Here is an 18,067-nt window from a genome sequence, read left to right as displayed (position 1 = left end):
GTAAGCAGGGGGCCAAAATATCAGTTGTGCTTACTAAAGCTTGACTTTTCTGGCTGCATTTGTTGTTTCATGTGACATTTCTGAAGTTCAAAATTCAAACAAAAGCAGCTTCCATGTTTCTTTAACTACACATTTAAAATGTATTGATCTCTGCTCTCTGCTGATATGCATATGTTCTCTGTTTTTGAACTTTCAAAACTAATCAAATTAAAATGTAAACTACATTATAGAATATGATGGAGACTTTTAATGATTTTTTTTTCTATTTCAGATGTAATAACCGGACGCAGTGTGCTGTTGTAGCTGGACCTGATGTATTTCCGGACCCATGCCCAGGAACTTACAAATACCTAGAAGTCCAATATGAATGTGTTCCTTACAGTATGTATAACATTTTGCTCTGTATTTAAAGTAACTTTAAAATAATAAAAGCTAGGGTCAAGATTGCTCTCAAATTATTCAATAGGTTTTCAAAAGAAGGCACTGTTAATACACTGTTATTATATAAAGTTGTGATGATAAGACTAAGATATTGCTGCCCACAAATTATTCCATGTTATGTTATGTTATGTTATGTATGCAACAGATCGCTTTTGGTCTTGTGCAATGTACTTTGTTTGTGGAAATAAAAGATTATAAGAAAAAAATAATAAAAGCACAGAAGATGCCATTGAGGGATGGTCAAACAATTTCTGTGGGATACTGATTTCTGAGAGCTTACTGCAATGGTAATTGGAAAACAAAAAAAAACAGTCTCTTTGTAAAGAAACGCGGAAAAGCCGCCGCTTCTACTCAGAGCAAGGCGGCTGTTTCCGCAGATGGCATGGCTGAATGCGGAAAAACCGCCGCGTCTGACGCATGGATGGATGATAGCACGCATGGATCTGGCACTGACAATTTGTCCCAGCGCGTGGAGACCGCCGCCGCTTGTGCTGGTAGCGGTGTGGACAACCCCGCGCACGACTCTGCAGAGACATTGCGAGACTTGGCAGGTGTGGCTGGAACCAGTAGTCCACCTAGATTCAGAATGACACGCGTGCGCGCGGAGAGGCAGAGCTTATATGGCAGCCAGAAAAGGGTCAGCTGACCAAGGTGGTCAGCTGACAATTCCACCACTCCTGATTGGTCCAGCACTTAGGGGAGGCGCTGGAGAGCGCTGATGTATATATACTGGATGCTGGTCATTCTTCCAGTGTCTGGCGTTGCGATCACAACGTGGTAGCACTCAGACCTTGTTTGTATCTATGTTCTAGCATAGTTTCCAAAGGTGTTGACGATCAAGGACCTCACACCTTAGCGTTAGGAATTATTGATCTGTATTATTTGTTATGACCTTTTGCCTGCCTGACTATTCCTCTGAACTCTGATTCTGTACCTTGCTATTTCTGATATCCTGTTGCCAAACTCTGCTCGTTCCTGAACTCTGTATCTGCCTCCTGACTCTGTACCTCGTTATTCTGATACCCCGTTGCCGAACCCTGCCCGTCTTTTGGATTACGTATCTGTCTCCTGAATCTGTACCTTATCTGTCTGTGTGTTAACGACCTGGCTTGCCCGACCTCGAGAACTGGCCTTACTGTTAAAGGCAGTTCCCAGACCTGTTAGTGACACCCCCCTTTGGTGTCACTTTCGCTCTGTCCTTCCTTCACTCAGCCTGGCTCCTCCCCCGGGAGAGTCTAGGCCATTGGAAGGAACATACTTCTGTGCAGTACTCCTTACTGCCCCTGCACCTTCTCCTGAGGTGCAGTACCCTGGGTATTATTGTTGCACCTAACACTCACTTGTTATCTCAGGTGTCTAGAGGTTAGTAGATATATCTGATTATCGGTGATACTGCAGATCACCAATAATCGGGTATATTCTGTATTCTCTGTGATACTGCAGTTCACCGGTAATCAGACCCTCTCTGTGTTACACCGATCGTTACAGAACGCCAGACCAAAACAATATGGACGCACACACTGACCGTCTGGGCGCACTTGCCACTTCGGTGGATAACATCAACCAAGTGCTGGGTAATCACCAAGCGTTAATTGATGCCCTATCAGGGTCTGTACAAGCCCTCCAGACATCAGTGGATGAGGTGCGATCCCCTCCTAGCGTTGACATACGTATGCCCGTACCCGAAAGATTTTCTGGCCACAGATCTGACTTTCGTAATTTTAGGAGTAGAGTGTTATCCTATTTCGAGTTGAGACCCCGATCTTCAGGAACCGAGGCCCAAAAGGTCACATTTATTAAAACCTTGTTATCTGGCGACTCCCAGACATGGGCATACAGTTTACCCACCAGAGATTTAGCCCTTACCTCTGTGGAGGAATTCTTTAAAGCCATGGCTGTAATTTACGACGATCCGGACCTTGCCTCGACTTCTGAGTGGAAGCTCAAGCTCTTGCGTCAAGGCAAGGGTCCGGTCGAAGATTATGCAGCAGAATTTAGGAGGTGGTCAGTTACAGCTAGGTGGGACACTTATGCCCTATTAGATTGTTTCTTGTCAGGGCTGTCTGATGAGGTATCTGATCTGATGCTAGGTCAGCCTGAGCCCAGAACAGTCGATGAGGCCATCTCAGCGGCCATTCGGATCGACCACAGGCTGCGCTATAAAAAACAGACCAGGGGTAGTCACCATGTTAGAGTGGTCTCTTATGCAGCAACACCAGTGACCCCACCTCCTGCTGCCTCGTCTCCTCCCGTCTTGCCTCCACCGAGCCAATGCAGATTGGCCGGTCTATGCTGTCCCAGGTGGAGCGAAGACGGAGGATGACTGAACAACTGTGTTTGTACTGCGCTGAAGGGGGGCATAGAGTACGGAATTGTCCTAATAAGCCGGGAAACGCTGCCGTCTAGGAGTTGTAGGGGGTAACACCCTAGGCGTACGTCTCTTACCCCAACAGGATAGGCGGTTACTTCTCCCTTGTACAGTTACATGGGAGGATAAAACCGAGATCACTGAAGCCTTTATTGATTCAGGCTCTGGGGCTAATTTTATGGATTTTGAATTTGCTAAGAAATTGGGTATTCCGATCGCCCCAGTAAAACCACCCATTCAGGTTACGGCAGTAGATGATTCTCCTTTGCAGAAAGATCATCCGCTGTCTCGGACACCGGAGGTGGGAGTCACTATAGGGGTACTGCATACAGAGAAACTGCAGTTTTTTGTATTGCACATGACATCCTCCACTGTCATCTTAGGGATGCCCTGGTTGCACCTTCACTCCCCACAGATCAATTGGGCCACCGGTCAGCTAACGAGTTGGTCAGATCACTGTGTTCAACAGTGCTTAAGTGCTTAGGGAAGGTGACTTTGGGCCAAACCAAGGTGCATATAAAAGGGGTACCCGAGCAGTATTCGGACTATTCAGATGTGTTTTGTCCCAAAGCTGCTGATAAGTTACCTCCACATCGCCCTTTCGATTGCCCCATCGATCTCCGGTCTGGTTGTATGCCTCCTCGGGGCCATCTGTACAATTTGTCTAGGCCTGAAAAATTGGCCATGCAGGAGTATATCCGTGAAAATTTGGCCAAGGGCTTTATCTGCCCATCCCGATCGCCGACCGGGGCAGGCTTCTTTTTTGTAAAGAAAAAAGACGGGGGCTTGCGGCCGTGCATTGATTACCGGGGCCTGAATAAAATCACAGTGAAGAATCGCTATCCGTTACCCTTAATAGACGATTTATTCACGCAGGTCACCGACGCTAAGATTTTTTCGAAGTTAGATTTACGAGGGGCATACAACCTGGTACGAATAAGAGAGGGCGATAAGTGGAAAACTGCCTTTAACACACCCGACAGGCATTACGAGTACCTAGTGATGCCCTTCGGATTGTGTAATGCTCCGGCCGTTTTCCAAGAACTCATCAATGAGGTCTTCAGAGAGGTGTTGGGGAGATTCGTTTTAGTTTATCTTGACGATATACTTATTTTTTCCAACAACCTCTCTGAGCATAGGACCCATGTTAGATTTGTGTTGGACAAACTGAGACAGAATTTGCTTTACGCTAAATTGGAAAAGTGTATATTCGAGGTAACATCTGTCGCTTTTCTAGGGTACATAATTTCCACCTCGGGCTTGTCTATGGACCCTGCCAAAGTCTCCGCTGTTCTAGAATGGCCTCAGCCGGTTGGGTTGAAGTCTCTTCAGCGGTTCTTAGGCTTTGCAAATTACTATAGAAGGTTCATAAAGGGGTACTCCACAGTCATTTCACCCCTCACCAGTCTCACTAAAAAGGGGGCGGATACCACTCACTGGTCCCCTGAGGCTTTTCAGGCATTTTCTACCTTGAAGGAATTGTTCTGCTCAGCACCCATCCTAAGAAACGTGGATACTTCTTTTCCTTTTGTTGTTGAGGTAGACGCCTCGGAGGTCGGAGTGGGGGCTGTGCTGTCTCAGCGGTCAGGCTTGCAGGGTAGATTGCATCCGTGCGCCTATTTTTCTCGTAGGTTCTCCCCAGCAGAGAGAAACTATGATATAGGCAACAGGGAGCTCTTGGCCATTAAATTGGCCTTTGAAGAGTGGTGTCATTGGTTAGAAGGAGCAGAACATACGATCACGGTTTACACTGATCACAAAAATCTGGAATACATCGAGGGGGCTAAAAGGTTAAGCCCTCGTCAGGCTCGATGGTCCCTGTTTTTCTCAAGATTCAGATTTATTATTACGTACACTCCGGGTAGCAAGAATATCAAGGCAGATGCCCTCTCCAGGTGCTTTGAACCAGAGACAGCACAGCCCTCCGTTCCTGAGACCATTATCCCACAGAAATTGGTGGTAGCTACAACTGAAACTTGGGAAGACTGGAAGGAGACTTTAAGTCCCTTCCAGCAGGACATCCCCCCAGAAGGGAAGCCGGATGGGGTTATGTTTATTCCGCTACCATTTCGTCTCCAGGTCTTGGAGATGTTCCATTCGCACAAGAATGCGGGACACCCTGGGGCATCTAGAATGCAAGATCTCATGGCCAGGTGTGCCTGGTGGCCTTCTCTGGCAGCGGACTGCAAAGAGTTTGTTAGAGAGTGTGCAGTTTGTGCAAAAAGTAAGCCCTCCCGGCTGGCACCTGTAGGTACGTTACAGCCTTTGCCCACCCCGAGTGAGCCGTGGACCTACTTGTCCATGGATTTTGTGGGTGAGCTTTCCAGGTCTGAGGGCATGTCGGTCATTTGGGTGGTAGTCGACCGCTTCAGTAAAATGGCCCATTTTGTGCCCTTGAAAGGACTCCCCTCGGCCCAGGAGTTGGCCGACTTGTTCATCATCCACGTTTTTCGGCTGCACGGCTTTCAAGAAAACATAGTGTCAGACCAGGGAGTCCAATTCATTTCTAGATTCTGGAGGGCATTTTGTGACCAAATGGGCATGAAGCTGTCATTTTCGTCAGGCTACCATCCACAGACCACAGACCAATGGTCAGACTGAAAGAGTTAATCAGGCATTGGAGCAGTTTCTAAGGTGTTACGTTGCTGAGGCGCAGAATGACTGGGTCAAATTTCTGCCCTTTGCAGAGTTTGCACAAAATAATTTGAAGAGTTCTTCCTCTGGTTTTTCTCCGTTTCAGGTAGTGAATGGGAGATTGCCCAAATTTTCCCCATTGCCAGTTGCCTCCACTCCGTTTTTCCGCTCTGGAGGCCTGGCAAAAGTCTTTTAAAGACATTTGGTGGACCGTGAGAAACAATTTGGAAAAAGCGTTTCAGAGTCAAAAAGGTCAAGCTGACAATAGACGTTCCTTAGAGTGGAGGTTCCAACCAGATGACTTGGTTTGGGTGTCCACACGTCACTTGACCCTGAAGCAGCCTTCAGACAAGTTGGGCCCCAGGTTTGTGGGTCCATTTCCGGTAGCTAAAAGAATCAACAATGTCACTTATGCCATTGATCTCCCGGTCAGCATGCGTGGCGTGAGATCCTTTCATGTGTCCCTACTCAAGCCAGCAGTCCAGGTGGGTCCCACTCCTCCTCCTCCTGTGATGGTAGATGACCAACCTGAGTACGAGGTAGAAAAGATTTTAGATTCACGAGTAGTACAGAACTCGGTGCAATATCTGGTGCACTGGAAGGGGAATGGTATTGAGGAAAGAACATGGGTACCTGAGGGTCGCATGCATGCTGATAATTTGAGGGGGGGTACTGTAAAGAAACGCGGAAAAGCTGCCGCTTCTACTCAGAGCAAGGCGGCTGTTTCCGCAGATGGCATGCCGGAATGCGGAAAAACCGCCGCATCTGACGCGGCGGTTAGCACACATGGATCTGGCACTGACAATTTGTCCCAGCGCGGGGAGACCGCCGCCGCTTGTGCTGGTAGCGGTGCGGCCAACCCCGCGCACGGCTCTGCAGAGACATTGCGAGACTTGACAGGTGTGGCTGGAACCAGTAGTCCACCTAGATTCAGAATGACACGCGTGCGCGAGGAGAGGCAGAGCTTATATGGCAGCCAGAAAATGGTCAGCTGACCAAGGTGGTCAGCTGACAATTCCAGCACTCCTGATTGGTCCAGCACTTAGGGGAGGCGCTGGAGAGCGCTGATGTATATATACTGGATGCTGGTCATTCTTCCAGTGTCTGACGTTGCGATCACAACGTGGTAGCACTCAGACCTTGTTTGTATCTATGTTCTAGCATAGTTTCCAAAGGTGTTGACGATCAAGGACCTCACACCTTAGCGTTAGGAATTATTGATCTGTATTATTTGTTATGACCTTTTGCCTGCCTGACTATTCCTCTGAACTCTGATTCTGTACCTTGCTATTTCTGATATCCTGTTGCCAAACTCTGCTCGTTTCTGAACTCTGTATCTGCCTCCTGACTCTGTACCTCGTTATTCTGATACCCCGTTGCCGAACCCTGCCCGTCTTTTGGATTACGTATCTGTCTCCTGAATCTGTACCTTATCTGTCTGTGTGTTAAAGGGGAAGTGAAGTAAGAGGTATACGGAGGCGGCCATATTTATTTCCTTTTAATCAATACCAGTTGCCTGGCAGCCCTGCTGGTCTATTTATCTGCAGTAATATCTGAATAACACCAGAAACAAGCATGCAGCTAGTCTTGTCAGATCTGACTTTAAAGTCTGAAACACCTGATCTGCTGCATGCTTGTTCAGGGGCTATGGCTAATCGTATTAGAGGCAGAGAATCAGCAGGGCTGCCAGAAAACTGGTATTGCTTAAAAGGAAATAAACATGGCAGCCTCCATATACCTCCCTCTTCAGTTCCCCTTTAACGACCTGGCTTGCCCGACCTCGAGAACTGGCCTTACTGTTAGAGGCAGTTCCCAGACCTGTTAGTGACACCCCCTCTTTGGTGTCACTTTCGCTCTGTCCTTCCTTCACTCAGCCTGGTTCCTCCCCCGGGAGAGTCTAGGCCATTGGAAGGAACATACTTCTGTGCAGTACTCCTTACTGCCCCTGCACCTTCTCCTGAGGTGCAGTACCCTAGGTATTATTGTTGCACCTAACACTCACTTGTTATCTCAGGTGTCCAGAGGTTAGTAGATATATCTAATTATCGGTGATACTGCAGATCACCAATAATCAGGTATATTCTGTATTCTCGGTGATACTGCAGTTCACCGGTAATCAGACCCTCTCTGTGTTACACCGATCGTTACACTCTTAAATTGGTATTCTGCGGAAAATGCGCATTAATGTCACAGGCTGCAAAATTTAGACCAATCACAAGACTTGCTAAAACTTATCATTGGTAGTATCCAAATCTTGTAATTGGTCTAAAATTCCCACCGTATTCTGATTACCGTGGTAAACTACCACATTCTCTGATTGGTCCAATACTACGAATTTTGAGTGTTGTGATTGGACTAAAATCAGACATTTCAGGCCAATCACAGGACTCTGAAATACTTGCTGGTATTGTACCAATCAGAGAATACGGAGGTTTACTGTAGAAATTAAAATAGCATGTAAATTTTAGACCAATCACAAGACTCGAATACTAAAGTTTTTTTAAAAAGTTTTGATTGGTCTAAAATGTCCATGGTATTCAAATTTTTATGGAAAATGTTTGCAGCCTGTGATTGGTTCAATGCTTCCACCTCGGAGGTATTTGGCCAATCAGAGAATTCGATAGTTTATCAAGGATATAAAGGATTCTGAAAAAAACATTTTTTTTTAAATAACATAACTTTATTATCAAAAATGATACACAAGAAAATCTCGTTCCACAGAAATCGTTAGTTGGTATTGGCTTTTCCGACCATCCCTAACTTCCCTTTAAATATGCATTTGCTTGGCTGTTTACTCTGTAAAACAACACTTCAGCTTCAAATATTTTCACCCTTCCCTTTTGTTTTGCTCACTGATAGGAAAATCATATCAGGGTAATATCAGTCAGGAATTATAAGTAGGGTCCTAAACACTTTAAAAGAACCTAAACTGAGAAGGATATGGATTTTTCCTTTTAAAATAATGCCAGTTGCCTGACTCTCCTGCTGATCCCGTGTTTCCAATACTTTCATTCACAGCCCCTGAGTAAGCATGCAGATCAGGTGCTCTGACTGAAGTCAGACTGGGTTAGCTGCATGCTTGTTTCAGGTGTGTGATTCAGCCACTGCTTCAGTCAAAAAGAGATCAGCAGGACTGACAAGCAACTGGTATTGTTTAAAAGGAAACATCCATATCCCTCTCAGTTTAGGTTTCTTTTAAAGTTGAAGCAACCTTGTGGTCAAGTGACATGTGCTGCTTCTCTTGATTCACATCCCCTCATTGACTAACTGCCTTCTTTTTCCCTTCCATAATCAGGATGCAGAAAAATGAGGGCCGAGTTGCCATAATCGTGAAAGAAGGGTTGGCTTGCGGAGATGGAAGCGTATAGTTCCAAAACATTGTCAGAAGGAGCATGCCAGTTGCAAAACAGTTCTGCAGTGTGTGTGCCATGTGACTTTGCTTTTGAGCTGCTGTCTTATAGTATTTAGGACCGTTTTATGATTTCTAAATACATGTAAACAAAATATTTGTAGGTGTAAAGGAGACTTTAAAGGGGAATTGAAGTAAGAGGTATACGGAGGCTGCCATATTTATTTCCTTTTAATCAATACCAGTTGCCTGGCAGTCCTGCTGGTCTATTTCTCTGCAGTAGTAATACCCGAACAACACCAGAAACAAGCATGCAGCTAGTCTTGTCAGTTCTGACTTTAAAGTCTGAAACACCTGATCTGCTGCATGCTTGTTCAGGGGCTATGACCAATAGTATTAGAGGCAGAGGATCAGCAGGGCTGCCAGGCAAATGGTATTGATTAAAAAGAAAAAAATATGGCAGCCTCCGTATACCTCTTACTTCAGTTCCCTTTTAATACAGTCTAAAGGTGGCCACACACCATACAATTTTTTAAATATCTGTTCAATTTAAGAATTGCAATCAATTTTTGTGACTGATTGTAACATTTCAAAAATATGACCAATGTACCACACACCTATGTTAAATTTTTTCCTCAATTATGATAAAAATGATTGGAAACTCAGAGAAAATTGCTAGGGTGTTAATAAATTAACAATCCAACACGCACCATACAATCTTTAATAGAAATTGAAGAGAAATATCTGGCATTCCGGATTGATTTAAATAGAAAAAAATGGGAAATCCGATCGGATTTTTCAGTCTAATGAAAAAAAAGCTTTCGATTTTTTCGGGGGATACGATCGTTTTTATCGAATTACTGTAAAATCGGATCATTTTATTGTATCGTGTGTGGCCACCTTAAGTCACTGTCTTGAATGAGAATGAGTATGCTGACCAAGTGTTCTCACTACATTCAGACTAAGGATAATCAATGAGATGCAAATATTTTCGAGTTCATCTAGGATTATGTAAATTTTTATACAAATATATAGAGCTTGAAAATGAACCAATCAATTAAATTAAACCTGGGTAGGACTTAATTGGTCCATATTTAAGCTGCATATACTTGCATACAAAATTACATAATGAAATAATTGCATCTCATTGAACATCCCTAATTCAGACTTAATTGGATGTGTGCTTGTTGCAGGTGTATACATTCAGGCAACCAATTTAAGATCACTTTGTTAAAGCATATAGGCTATCATTCATAAAGCATTACCGCATTTGGTAATGCAGAAAACAGCTGACTTTATGTAACGATCGGTGAGCACAGAGAGGATCTGATTATCGGTGATCTGCAGTATCACGGGGAATACAGATGTATACCAGATTATATGTGATCTGCAGTATCACCGATAATCCGATATACTAGCTAACCTCTGTTCACCTGAGTAGAGTGTAGTGTTTGGTGTAACAGTAACACAGAGGACTAAGCCTCAGTGCAGCAAGGAGTACTGCACAGATTCCTTCCGCAGACCTGAGCTCTCCAAGACGGGAGGAGTCAGACTGACAGCAGGAAGGCAGAACTGAAAGTGACACTCTGGAGGAGGTGTCACTGACAGAACGGGGAACCGCCTCCAACAGTGAGGTCGGTTCTCGAGGTCGGGCAAGCCAGGTCGTACACACACGGACAGATAAGGTACAGTATCGTAAAGCAAAGGCGAAGTCAAAGTACAGGCAGGGTTCGGCAACAGGATATCAGAAATATCGAGGTACAAGATCAGGAGGCAGAAACAGAGTCTAAGGACGAGCCGGGGTTCGGCAACAGAGTATCAGAAATATCGAGGTACAGGATCAACGTTTTAAGAGGATAGTCAGGCAGGCAAATAGGTCATAACAGATAATCACAATCAAACTAGTACTTTAGCTATCAAAAGAATCTAGCTAAGTGTAGGATTACAGCTCCAGCTGGTCCCGGCACACTTGCGGATCTGACTACGGATCTGGGTGCTTCCACATATGTGATCGCAACGCCAGACAAAAGGCAAGTGAACAGCCCGCAGTATATATGCACAGAGGCCTCTCCAGCACCTCCCTAAGTGCTGGACCAATCAGGAGAGGAACCAGGGTCAGCTGACCAACTTGGTCAGCTGACTCCCTTCTGGCTGGCATATCTGCTCTGCCTCAGTGCGCGCGCGTCACTCTTGAACCAGAGGGACTACGTGTCCCAGCCACACCAGCCCCGCTCTGTGGAACTTCCGCGGCGGGGCCATGCGCGCTAACCGCCGCGTCTGACGCGGCGGTTTCTCCGTGCTTCACAACGGGGACAGCCGCCTCATGCTGGGAGGAGGCTGCTGCCTCCCCGTGTGTGGCCGCTGAGCGCGGAGAGAGCCGCCAGCCGCTGACTCATGGTGGCGGCTCTTCCGCGTTTTCTTACAGTACCCCCCCCCCCCGAGGAGTGGACTCCGGACAGCTCCTTCCAGGTTTTTCTGGATGTAAAGCATGAAATTCCTTCACTAACTCGTCCGCATGCATGCGGTTCCCAGGTACCCATTGCCTCTCTTCAATGCCATACCCTTTCCAATGTACCAGATACTGTGTAGAATTTTGTACTACCCGAGAATCTAAAATCTTCTCAACTTCATATTCCGGATTAATGGCATATGTAACATTGTTGATCTTTTTTGTTACCCGGAATGGACCCACGAACCTGGGCCCCAACTTGGCTGAGGGCTGTCTCAAAGTCAAATGGCGGGTGGACACCCAGACCAAATCTCCTGGTTGAAACCTCCACTCTAACGAGCGTCTCTTGTCCGCTTGACCTTTCTGACTTTGAAATGCTTTCACTAGATTATCTTTTATGGTCCACCACATGTCCCTAAATGACCTCTGCCAGGCCTCCAAGGCTGGGAATGGATTGGACGCAATGGGCAACGGAGAGAATTTGGGTAATCTCCCGGTTACTATCTGAAAGGGACAGAAACGCGAGGAAGAACTCTTTAAGTTATTGTGCGCAAATTCTGCGTATGGTAAAAATTTGACCCAATCACTCTGCGCTTCAGCAACGTAACATCTTAAAAAATGCTCTAATGATTGGTTGACCCTCTCAGTTTGGCCATTTGTCTGTGGGTGGTAGCCCGATGAAAATGACAGTCCCATGCCCATTTGGTGACAGAATGCCCTCCAAAATTTTGAGACAAACTGGACTCCCCTATCGGATACTATGTCTTCCGGAATGCCATGCAGCCGGAAGATATGGGTGATGAATAGGTCGGTCAATTCCTGGGCCGAGGGGAGTCCTTTCAAGGGCACGAAATGGGCCATTTTACTAAAGCGGTCGACTACCACCTGGATAACCGACATGCCATCCGACCTAGGAAGTTCCCCCACAAAATCCATGGACAAGTGGGTCCATGGTTCGCTTGGGGTGGGCAAAGGCTGCAGAGTACCTACAGATGCCAGCCGGGAGGGCTTGCTTTTTGCGCACACTGCACATTCCCTGACAAACTCTTTGCAGTCAGCTGCTAGGGAAGGCCACCACGCACACCTGGCCACTAAATCCTGCGTTCTAGACGCCCCAGGATGTCCCGCATTCTTGTGTGAGTGGACCATCTCCAAGATCTGGAGACGGAAGGGCAACGGGATAAATAAAACCCCCTCAGGTTTCCCTTCTGGGACATCCTGCTGGAAAGGACCCAAAGTTTCCTTCCAGTTCTTCCAAGTCTCGGTAGCGGCTAACACCAATTTTCGTGGAACAATGGTCTCAGGAACAGAGGGCTGTGCTGTTTCTGGCTCGAAACACCTAGAGAGTGCATCCGCCTTGGTATTCTTACTACCTGGAGCGTATGTAATTAAGAATGTGAACCTCGAAAAGAATAACGACCATCGAGCCTGCCGAGGGCTTAACCTTTTAGCCCCCTCGATGTACTCGAGATTCTTGTGGTCGGTATAAACCGTGATCGTGTGCTCCGCTCCTTCCAGCCAATGACGCCACTCTTCGAAGGCTAGTTTGATGGCTAGGAGCTCCCTATTGCCTATATCGTAGTTTCTCTCTGCTGGAGAGAACCTCCGGGAAAAATAGGCACACGGGTGTAATCTCCCCTGAAGACCTGAACATTGAGACAGCACAGCCCCCACCCCAACCTCTGAGGCGTCTACTTCAACTATGAATGGGAGAGAAGTGTCCACGTGCCTCAATATGGACGCTGAGCAGAACAACCCCTTTAAAGTAGCAAATGCCTGTGAGGCCCCGGGAGGCCAATGAGTGGTGTCTGCCCCTTTTTTAGTAAGACTGGTAAGGGGTGCAACTACTGTGGAGTACCCCTTAATAAACCTTCTATAGTAGTTAGCAAAACCCAAGAACCGTTGTAAAGACTTTAACCCCACCGGCTGCGGCCACTCCAAGACCGTAGAGACCTTGGCAGGGTCCATAGACAGGCCCGAGGTGGAGATTATATATCCCACAAAAGCCACTGACGTAACCTCAAAAATGCACTTTTCCAGTTTAGCATATAACAAATTCTGCCTCAGTTTGTTCAAGACCCACTTGACATGAGTTCTGTGATCAGAGAGGTTGTTAGAAAAGATAAGGATGTCGTCAAGATAAACTAAAACGAACTTCCCCAACACCTCCCTAAAGACCTCATTAATGAGTTCCTGGAAAACGGCCGGGGCATTACATAACCCAAAGGGCATTACCAGGTACTCGTATTGTAGTATTGAAGGCCGTTTTCCATTCGTCGCCCTTTCTGATACGCACCAGATTGTATGCCCCTCGTAAATCTAGTTTCGAGAATATCCTAGCCTCCGTGACCTGTGTGAATAGGTCATCTATTAATGGCAGCGGGTATCGATTCTTCACAGTGATTTTATTAAGCCCCCGATAATCGATACATGGCCGTAAGCCCCCATCTTTTTTCTTAACAAAAAAGAAACCTGCCCCAGTGGGTGACCGGGACGGCCGAATGAAGCCCTTGGCCAAATTCTCACGGATATAATCCTGCATGGCCAATTTCTCGGGCCCCGACAAATTGTACAAATGGCCCCGGGGAGGTACACAACCTGAACGGAGATCGATGGGACAGTCGAAAGGGCGATGTGGGGGCAGTTTGTCAGTTGCCTTGGGACAGAATACATCGGAATATTCGGAGTACTGGTCTGGCACACCTCCCACCTGAACACTGGTTTGCCCCAATGTCAACTTTCCCAAACACCGTTGGAAACAATGAGGTGACCAGGTAGTTAACTGACCCATGGCCCAGTCTATTTGAGGTGAATGAGTTTGCAACCACGGCATGCCTAGGATAATAGTGGAGGTGGACATACGTAACACATAAAACCGTAACTGTTCCCCATGCAGTACCCCTATGGTGACTTTCACCTCCGGGGTCTGTGACAATGGGCGCTCCCGTTGCAGAGGGGAATCGTCCACTGCCGTGACCTGAATGGGGGGATTCACTGGAATGAGGGGAATACCCAACTCCTGAGCAAATTCAAGGTTCATAAAATTAGCCGCTGAGCCTGAATCGACAAACGCTTCAGTGGCTACTGATTTATTCTCCCATGTAAAACACAGGGGAGAAGCAATTTTTTCTCTTTAAGAGGTGAAAATTGTGTGCCTAGGGTGTCACCCCCCACTACTCCTAGGCAAACTCGTTTCCCGACTTGTTAGGGCAATTTCGCACCCTATGTCCTGCCTCTGCACAGTACAGGCACAGTTGTTCCGTCATTCTCCGCCTCCGCTCCACCTGGGTCAGTTTTGAACGACCAATTTGCATTGGCTCGGGTGGAGGCAAGGCCGGAGAGGGTGAGACAGGCGGAGATGCCGTAACTGAGGATGCAGCAGAAGGTGCCGCATACGAAGTCACTCTGACACGGTGACTGCCCCTAGTCTGCCTCTGATGGCGTAGTCGACAATCGACTCGGATGGCCGATGATACGGCCTCATCGACTGTCTTGGGCTCGGGTAAGGTTAACATCAAGTCGGAGACCTCCTCTGACAACCCAGACAGGAAATAATCCATCAGAGCAAAGTTGTCAAATCTGGCGGTAACAGACCACCTACGAAACTCTGCCGCGTAATCCTCGACCGACCCTCTGCCTTGCTGCAAAAGTTTGAGCTTCCGCTCAGAGGTTGCCGCAAGGTCAGGGTCATCGTATATCACTGCCATAGCCTTAAAAAATTCCTCAACCAAGGTCAGAGCTGTATCTGTGGGAGGCAGATTGTATGCCCAGGTCTGGGAGTCACCGGTTAACAATGTTTTAATGAAAATGACCCGTTGGGTCTCAGTCCCCGATGATCGGGGTCTCAGTTCGAAATATGACAACACTCTACTCCTAAAATTCCGGAAGTCAGACTTGTGGCCGGAAAATTTATCAGGTACGGGCATACGTATGTCATCACTAGGAGGAGATCGCACCGAATCAACTGACGTCTGAAGGGTTTGCACAGAGCCTTTTAGAGCATCAATTAAGGCTTTGTGCTGGCCCAGTGCTTGATGGATATCATCCACCGAAGTGGCAAGCACAGTTAGAGGGTCAGCTCGGGCGTCCATCAGTTTGTTTGGTCTGGCGTTCTGTAACGATCGGTGAGCACAGAGAGGATCTGATTACCGGTGATCTGCAGTATCACGGGGAATACAGATGTATACCAGATTATATGTGATCTGCAGTATCACCGATAATCCGATATACTAGCTAACCTCTGTTCACCTGAGTAGAGTGTAGTGTTTGGTGTAACAGTAACACAGAGGACTAAGCCTCAGTGCAGCAAGGAGTACTGCACAGATTCCTTCCGCAGACCTGAGCTCTCCAAGACGGGAGGAGTCAGACTGACAGCAGGAAGGCAGAACTGAAAGTGACACTCTGGAGGAGGTGTCACTGACAGGACGGGGAACCGCCTCCAACAGTGAGGTCGGTTCTCGAGGTCGGGCAAGCCAGGTCGTACACACACGGACAGATAAGGTACAGTATCGTAAAGCAAAGGCGGAGTCAAAGTACAGGCAGGGTTCGGCAACAGGATATCAGAAATATCGAGGTACAAGATCAGGAGGCAGAAACAGAGTCTAAGGACGAGCCGGGGTTCGGCAACAGAGTATCAGAAATATCGAGGTACAGGATCAACGTTTCAAGAGGATAGTCAGGAAGGCAAATAGGTCATAACAGATAATCACAATCAAACTAGTACTTTAGCTATCAAAAGAATCTAGCTAAGTGTAGGATTACAGCTCCAGCTGGTCCCGGCACACTTGCGGATCTGACTACGGATCTGGGTGCTTCCACATATGTGATTGCAACGCCAGACAAAAGGCAAGTGAACAGCCCGCAGTATATATGCACAGAGGCCTCTCCAGCACCTCCCTAAGTGCTGGACCAATCAGGAGAGGAACCAGGGTCAGCTGACCAACCTAGTCAGCTGACTCCCTTCTGGCTGGCATATCTGCTCTGCCTCAGTGCGCGCGCGTCACTTTTGAACCAGAGGGACTACGTGTCCCAGCCACACCAGCCCCGCTCTGCGGAACTTCCGCGGCGGGGCCATGCGCGCTAACCGCCGCATCTGACGCGGCGGTTTCTCCGTGCTCCACAACGGGGACAGCCGCCTCATGCTGGGAGGAGGCGGCTGCCTCCCCGTGTGTGTGGCCGCTGAGCGCGGAAAGAGCCGCCAGCCGCTGACTCATGGCGGCGGCTCTTCCGCGTTTTCTCACACTTTACCAAGCACTTAGCAAAATGTCAATTCATAAAAGCAGTTACCGCATGAAAAGCTGAAACTACCAAGCAGTGAGGTAAATTACCGACTTGTGCGGTACCTCAACCCATGTCAGTCAATGTCAATTCATAAAGATTAGAACAGGCAGTAATGGCACGGAACATACCACCTGCTTTGAATCGGTGATAACAGATCGAAGTCTATGTGGGACTGTTTGATGTTAATGGAGAATCGCAAGCAGAAGCAGTGAGATCTCCCCCCAGGCAGCAGCAGAGCGATCGGAGCAAACAAGGCTTCCCCTAAATACCTTAGGCTCTGTGTGGCTTTTTCACCTCTTGGGTTCCTGTTGTAAGATGTGTATTTGCTGGAGGTGAACACCACAAAGCTTGGCATTTGTAAAGTTTCTTGAAGCTCTTCTAAGCTGTGACAATTAAATAGATTGTTAAAGGGAACCATAGATGAACAGGAAAAAGATGTTATACATTCCTGGGGCTTCCTCCAGCCCCATACGCTTTGATCGATCCCACACCGCCGTCCTCCGCTGCCCGCACCTATGAGAACCGGGACCCCGCTCTGCCGTGAGTCGGAGCCAGTCTGAGCATAAGGGAAGTGCGCTGTTTGCGTATCTCTGCAGCAGCCGCACTTCTCCTGCCTAGCTTGCTCCGATGACGTCAGTGACGGGACCCGGTTCTCGTAGATGCAGGCAGCAGAGAACGGCGGCGTGGGATCGATCAGAGCGTATGGGGCTGGAGGAAGCCCCAGGTATGTATAACATCTTTTTCGTGTCCCCATCTCTGGTTCCCTTTAAGAAAGACTAATAGACAGATTCAGAGCAGATTCAGGGCAAGCAGAGGCAGTATAACGACACATGCACATCTAATGGGAAGTTGGGATGCCTCTTACAGTAAATTGTAATGCTGTCTCTGCACGGAGAACAGCAATGTTACAACTCAGGCAGCTACTCTTCTGATGTTACCGACAGTTGGGCTTCAGTAATTTATGGCACTTCTATCGCAGCTGTGAAAATTGTTATGAATTAGCACACAAAAGTCTAAAATAGTGAATGCGGTATTTTCCCAACCAAATTTTTTTTCTACCACACATCCTTTTATGAATGATAGCCATAGTGTGGAATGTATCATAATTTGCAACGCACAAACCGTTGCACATCAATAATATTTGCATTTTTAATTTCTTGTTACTTGGCTGGTTGTGTTTCCAAAACACAAACATCTGATTGGCATAGCCAAACACAAATGTTACTTGGCTGTCTGAGCAGCAGTTTTTGAGGCATGCAGTTTTCTCCCACTATTCACATTATCACTTTCGTGGCTACCAGTATTCCTTGGTGACCCTGCCTCTTAGTTGAGCTGTCACTCACTAAGCAAGAATACATCTCAGGAGAAGCATGAAATATTAAGTCCTCTGTATTTTTACCAATATCCTAAAACCTGAGCAGGTTGCGGCAGTTCCCCAACAACACATATGGGAATAGCAGTCACTCCTGAGCACAGAGCCAATCAGTTCTTATGGCCAGCACTGTAGCTGCTACTTAGCAGAGTCCTACCTGTCTGTTCATTTCCT

General features: G+C 47.2%; 1 protein-coding gene across 9 annotated transcripts in view; it reads left to right on the top strand.

Moving 5' to 3' along the window:
* Positions 1–18,067, top strand: part of ADGRL3 (adhesion G protein-coupled receptor L3) — a 2,975,920-nt gene that overhangs the window by 474,912 nt on the left and 2,482,941 nt on the right. For all 9 annotated transcript variants that reach the window (XM_068233819.1, XM_068233821.1, XM_068233820.1 and 6 more), the window contains exon 4: positions 272–381. In XM_068233819.1, coding sequence (XP_068089920.1) covers positions 272–381 — 110 coding nt within the window. The remainder of the gene's footprint in view (positions 1–271; positions 382–18,067) is intronic.

Source organism: Hyperolius riggenbachi, chromosome 1 (assembly GCF_040937935.1).
Source record: "Hyperolius riggenbachi isolate aHypRig1 chromosome 1, aHypRig1.pri, whole genome shotgun sequence".
NCBI lineage: Eukaryota > Metazoa > Chordata > Amphibia > Anura > Hyperoliidae > Hyperolius > Hyperolius riggenbachi.
This window is presented reverse-complemented; position numbering and strand designations above follow the sequence as displayed.